Genomic DNA, 6,883 nt, shown 5'->3' with positions numbered 1-6,883 from the left:
CTATCGCTGGTGGTTGGTGGCAACAAAGGCAGCGGTGGGTGGCAACGGCGGCGGGCGGGTGGCGGCGGTGACGGTTGTGGGTGGCGGCAACGGTGAGCGTCGGTGGTGGTTGGTGGCAACAAAGGCAGCGGTGGGTGGCAACGGCGGCGGGCGGGTGGCGGCGGTGACGGTTGTGGGTGGCGGCAGCGGTGAGCGTCGGTGGTGGGTGGTGGCGATGGTGGTGGGTAGCGGCGGCGATGGGTGACGACAGCGGTGGTGGTGCGGATGTGGTGGGTGGCAATGACAACGAGTAGCAGTGATGGCGGCGATGGTTGTGGGCGTTGATTGTGGTTTGTGGCAGTAGTGAGTGGCGACGGGTGGTGGCCATCGGGGTGGCCGCTGGAGGCGGTGGATGGTGGCAGCGGTCTTGGGTGGCGGAGACTGGTGGGACCCACTTACGGTGGGCATCGGCTACGGATGGTGGTGGCAACAGTGGTGGGTTGTGGTGTTCTATTCCATTGACCAACCAAACACCCATTCCTTCATTCTCTTCTAATGTTTCATTCTATTCCGCCTATTATTTCTGTCTACCAAACGCTACCTAATTAACTTTACTAGAATAGACTTGGTTAGTTGGTTACCATTACGTAAAGTTATGATAAATAATCGATTTAATCAATTAATTAATAAATTTTGGGCTTTGTTAATAATACATATATAGTGGGTACCAAACCAACCCGCACGATAACCCATTTACCAACTTTTATTTCCAGATCATCATCGATATTAATCTGCCAAAACCCTAATCACTAGACGTTCTGCGAAAACCCTTTTAGGTAAAGTTTACTAGCTGATTTAATCAATTAAGGGTAAATTACTTTTTGAGTCCCTATATTTTATGGGTTTTAACTAGTTAAGTATAAAAGCAAAAAGTTTAACGATCTGAGTCTCCATAAAACCGAACGTACTGGGCGTGATTGCCCAAAATTTCCCCCCAAAAACGACAAAACACGCCCGTCCCCCACCCCCCATGGCGTTTTCCGGCATGATTGAACCAAAATCCCCCTCCGGCGTTCTTTAAAACACGCTCAATTCTCCCTCTTTTCAAGTTGTTTGGCCAATGAATTTTTTCCATGTCAAATACAATTAATTTTAAATTTAAAAAAAAACAAGAAGATAATAATTGGGTAATCATTGATTATTGGGCATTATCCCAATACACCCATTTGTGAAAAACGCCCATAATGCTCCTTTGCTGACTGTGATGACACGTGTCGCACAATGCCTATGGGTAGGGGCATTATTCATGTGTACCACTACACATGGTTTAAGCGTTTTCTTTAAACATTTGAGTCCAAATTTCTAACCCAGTTAAAATTTTGTTGTTAAGTTTTGTTAAATAACCAAATTACCCCCATAAAACACAGAGACTCAAAAAAAGAAAAAGAATATATAATAAAGAGTTAATTACTATTTTCATCCCTGTGATTTGTTAAAAATCACTAGTTCAGTCCGTTATTTTAAAAATTACGATTTCAATCCCTGTGGTTTCACTTTCGTAATCATTTCAGTCCACCTCGTAACCATTTCAGTCCCTATACTTAACAGAATAATGGATCGAAATGGTTACGAAAGTGAAACCACAAGGACTGAAATTGTTACGAAAATGAAACCACAGGGACTGAAATCATAATTTTTAAACTAATGGACTGAAATAGTGATTTTTAACAAACCATAGGGACGAAACTAGTAATCTAATCTAAATCTAAATCTAATCTTAATCTAAATCTAATCTAAATCTAAATACTATAATAAAAGAAACCAACTTTTGGACACGTGTCATTCATTGAAGGTATCCTCAAATTTATATTTATCTAAATAAATAAATAATTAATGAATATTAAATCTTATCATACTTTAATAAAATATTATCCTCAAATCTAAATTGTTAATTTAATATATTTTTAAAACAAATAACTCTCTTATCTACTTATCTTATATTAAATATAAAAATAATAAATTAATATTAAATGTTATCCTAATTATTTAAAAACATAACTTTTTTTTATTATTTGGTATACAAAATTATGTTTATTCAACTCGAGTAAAACGCGAGGTTTTTAAGAATATAATTTTTTTTTATTATTTGGTAGATTTTTCAACCCGACTATACACGGGTTTTTTTAAAGATACGACGTTTTTAGTATTTAATATACAAAATTACATTTATTTAGGATATATTTTTTTTATTATTTGGTAGATTTTTCAACCCGACTATACACGAGTTTTTTAAAGATACGACGCTTTTAGTATTTAATATATAAAAATACATTTATTTCATCTGTGTAATACACATGGTTTTTAAATATATAACTCTTTTTTATATCTATTCAACACGTGTAATATACGGGGTTTTTAAGGATGTAATTTTATATTATTTGGTAGATTTATTCAACCCGATTATACACGGGTTTTTTTAAAGATACGACGTTTTTAGTATTTAGTATACAAAATTACATTTATTTAATCTGTGTAATACACATGGTTTTTAAAGTAACTTTTTATTATTTGATATATAAAATTACATTTATTTAACCCGTACAATATACAAGGTTCATAAAGATATAAGTTTTTATTATTTAATATATAAAATTACATTTATTCAACCCGTATAATACACGGGTTCTAACCTAGTCTATACATATAATAAAGTAAACCAATGGGGGACACGTGTCATTTATTAGAGCTATCTATTTTGTTGTTTTCCCGCCTCTTTCTCCTCCGTAATTATCTCCTACTTAATTATAAATACATATTTTTATATAATTAAAGATATTCATTATCTCCTCCTTAATTATCTCCTACTTAATTTTAAATACTTATTTTCTTATAATTAAAAATCTATCTACTATAATAAAAGAAATCAATAAATGAACACTTGTCATCATTCTAGACCATCCTTAATTATAGATAATTATTATTTAATTTAAATTATTAAATATTAATTGAATTAAATATTAAATAATAGTTTGCATGCTTTTTGTACGCACATAATTTTAGTTATGTTTATTTTAACCTAGATTTAAACATATTATTTATAAAAATGTATTGGTCCCAATATTAAATAATAGTTTGCCTTGCTTTTCCAAAAAAAATTAAAAAATTATAAACTTTTAAATATAAAAAATTAATTAAAGTTTTACCCAAATAAAAAAATAGTTTGCCGTAAAAATTATTTGAAACAACCTTATAAAATCATATTTAGATACTAGGTTATAACCCTGTGTATTACACGGGTTAAATAAATGCATTTTATATACTAAATAATAAAACAATATATCTTTAAAAACCTCTTTTATTGTACGAGTTAAATAAATTTAATTTTATATATTAAATAATAAAAAGTTATATCTATAGAAACCATGTACGGGTTGAATATATACAATTTTATATACCAAATAATAAAAAAGTTATATCTTTAAAATCACATGTATTACACAGGTTGAATAAAGTAATATTGTTTACCAAATAATAAAAAAATTATATCTTTAAAAACCATCGTGTATTACACGGCTTGAATAAATATGATTTTATATACCAAATAATAAGAAAATTATATTAAAAAAAACTAATAGATTTACTCGGTACGCGATAGATATGGTGATTGTAGAGATGAATTAATAAAAAGAAGATACAGTGGTCAAACATGTTATTCAAGAAGCAAATAAGCAACCATTTGAGTGATAAATATACACTATATTTAAAAAAATCCGTAATAAATCTAATTTAAAAAAATTAAGACTTTGATATTATTAGTAAAATCAGTGATAAACCAATGAAGGGACACTTGTCATTATTCTAAAACATCCTTAATTGTAGATAATTATTATTTAATTTAAATTATTAAATATTAATTGAATTAATATAAATCTTATCAACTCTAAATCATTGGTATAAACTTACCTTCAAATAGTAAAGTATTATCTAAACTAAAACTTCAAATCGTAAAGTCTTATCTAAACTAAAAAGCATTGTTTCACTTAACAGTTGATAAACATGAATATTATTTATTGTTAATGTTATTATTGTTAACTATGAGAAATTATATTAAATAACTTATTAATCAAACCAAAAATTTTAAATAGTATTAACCTAATTTAAAAAGTAATAAAAAATCCATTTTGATTTAGAAAGATTTTTCTTAACATGGGTTTTTAAAAATATAACTTTTTTATTGTGTAGTATATAAAATTTGATTTATTCAATCCATATAATACATAAGGTTTATAAAGATATAACTTTTTATTGTTTGGTATATAAAATTACATGTGTTCAACCCGTATAACACATGAGGTTCTTAAAAATGTAATTTTTTTCATTATTTAATATATAAAATTAAATTTACTCAACCCGTACGATACATGGGGTTCTTAAAGATATAACTTTTTTTATTATTTAATATATAAAATTACATTTACTCAACCCGTGTAATACACGGGTTCTAACCTAGTTAACTCTATAATAAAAGACATTGCTAAATTATCAATGTTTATTTAGTTGAATGTCAAAAACTCAAATATTGTTACTTATCAATCTTGACTTGATTTCAAATATATAATAAATTTAGAAATAGAATTGTCAATAGCCCAGGTAGGTTAAATTAGGGTTTTAATCGCAGACGAATAGATGAGGAGGGCACAAGGCGAATCACAGACAACCCAAACCCTCTTCTCTTTCGTTTTTCACACCTAGGGTTCACATCGCAGGCGAGCTTCTCCAGTCCGCCCTTCTCCTTCGCGGACCAGCCAGACGACTCCCCGTAAGATTCTTTTGAGGTAAACTTTCCATATTTTTTTTAATGCTTTTTTGTGAATACGTATCATGGAGATGGAAGTTTTGTTGGCTCTAGTTAGTAATTCATTGTGTACCCTTGCTAAATTATCAAAACTTAACAACAAAATTCTAACTGGGTTAGAAATTTAGACTCAAATGGTTAAAGAAAATGCTTATGGGGACTCAGGTCGTTAAACTTTTTTGTTTTGGACTCAACTAGTTAAAACCCATAAAACACAGGGACTCAAAAAGTAATTTACCCATCAATTAATTATGACGGTTTGTGTCTATGTATGTTTTTTGAAATTGCTAGTTACAGGTAATTAATAATGGGAAACCATCGAAGAAGTCACTTGGTTGGGCATGCAGGTAATTATATATATATATATATATATATATATGTATATTCTTTCTTGATGCTCGTTAGTTATGATTATAAATTTTTCTGTTATGATTATATGTATGTTTTGTAAATATATAACCATGCAGGTAAGAAGGGCAAGTGTATAAAATCACCTGGTATTATGCGTCTTTCACGTAGTAGATTGTTCCTTACAAAGAAACCAAAGGGCAGAAAATCACTTGGTCAGTGTATGCATGCATGCATGTATGTTGTTAACCTTCTTTCTTGATTTTAACTATATGTAAGTTCCGAAATTAATCAACCATATGGTGGTAACGGGAAACAACCATCCAACAATTGTGGCACAAGTAATGAGAAACAACCGTCCGAGAATTCGCTTGGTCAGGGTATATGTATGTATACAGTAGAACCTCTATAATTTAATACACTAGTGTTCACTGTTGAAACCTAATCCTATACAGGTTACAAGGAGAAAGAACGCCTCTTTAATCAGTGGAGGTTATGGGCCTTACATGATCATGATAAATGTATCCGAACAAGGAAACAAATCCAAAATTCCTACTTTGAAGAATTCGAGGAGGAATGGGCGCAGAATGAAGGTAGACGTATTAAATCTGTCTGTCTCTTTGTATCTGTCTATCTATCTATCTAGCTAGCTAGCTACTAACTTACCATTTTTATTATATCTTCAGCTGAATGTGTAGATTTATGGAAGGTCACGGATGAGGCGGCTACCACGGTGAGCTTGCTTAGGTTGTTTTTACGATTTACTCTAATTTGCTAATCGAATGAAATTCTTAGGCTCTAATTAACCGAATGTATAATGGTTTCAAACCACTTGATGATTCTAAGATGGAGGAGGACTCAACTGACGCGGAGTAATTATGATCGAAGGTACATTACTTGTTTTAGCAATGGGCGGGTTTCTTTTATGTATAATTCATAGATGTGGTATTCCTTTTTTTTTAAATAAATAGTCAACTATTTCAATGATGAAACCATTAGCTTTGTTCTTGATGGAGACTGGGGAGTCTTGTTGATTTGTGGATGCCAGTTTTGAGGTTTAACATTTGTGGTCTTTTCTAATGTTGTTTGAATGATTATATACATTGGTTACATTGATCAAGTGACACTTTTCTTCTTAAGCGAGCCCCCCAAAGGGTTTTGCAGATAGTGAGATCAAACGTTTAACGCTCACCACTCTGCCACCCGTATGGGAGTATGGGTTTCGACAAGTGAAAGTCTATCTTGCATACGATTTTGTTTGGATGCTTGTCAAACCCTAAAGGTGACTAAATATACGGGTTGGATAATGGGTCAAAAATTATATTTATCATGCTTAGATCACCCGTAGTGGTTAAGAAAAATAATGCCCTCACCATGGGGCATTATCCGACACGTGTCGTCCCAGTCAGCATGAGGCGTTATTGCAAAAGTGGCGTAGTGGGAATAATGCCCAATAATGCCCCTTCCAATCATTAAAAAAAAAAAAAAAACCAATCTATTCTCTCATTGGCCAATCAAACCAAAGTCAAGCCATCACAATCCCATTTTGGCGTTTTAATAAACACACCGGTTACATTTTTTTCAAAAAATAACGCCGGATAACGCCTACCGTAATGGGGGTGGGGGCGTTTCCGGGCGTTTTTTTCATTTAAAAAAAAAAAAACGCCCCACTACGGGTGGTCTTAGTAAAATCCCACAAAT

General features: G+C 32.0%; 1 protein-coding gene and 1 long non-coding RNA gene across 3 annotated transcripts; one reads left to right on the top strand and one right to left on the bottom strand.

Moving 5' to 3' along the window:
- LOC110885437 (probable pathogenesis-related protein ARB_02861) lies at window positions 1-447 on the bottom strand. The gene has a single exon (XM_022133128.1). The coding sequence runs from the start codon at window positions 445-447 to the stop codon at window positions 1-3; it is 447 nt and encodes a 148-aa protein (XP_021988820.1).
- Window positions 448-5,305: 4,858 nt separating this feature from the next.
- On the top strand, window positions 5,306-6,245 carry LOC110901848. Of its 2 annotated transcripts, none has more exons than XR_004870314.1 (4): window positions 5,306-5,556; window positions 5,638-5,775; window positions 5,869-5,915; window positions 5,978-6,245. It is a non-coding gene; the product is annotated as an uncharacterized LOC110901848 (long non-coding RNA). The 2 variants fall into 2 exon arrangements; XR_004870313.1 differs by having other exon boundaries at window positions 5,306-5,568.
- Window positions 6,246-6,883: the final 638 nt, after the last annotated feature.

This window comes from Helianthus annuus, chromosome 2 (assembly GCF_002127325.2).
Source record: "Helianthus annuus cultivar XRQ/B chromosome 2, HanXRQr2.0-SUNRISE, whole genome shotgun sequence".
Lineage (NCBI taxonomy): Eukaryota > Viridiplantae > Streptophyta > Magnoliopsida > Asterales > Asteraceae > Helianthus > Helianthus annuus.
The sequence above is the reverse complement of the archived record's forward strand: the minus strand, read 5'-3'. Positions and strand labels throughout refer to the sequence as shown.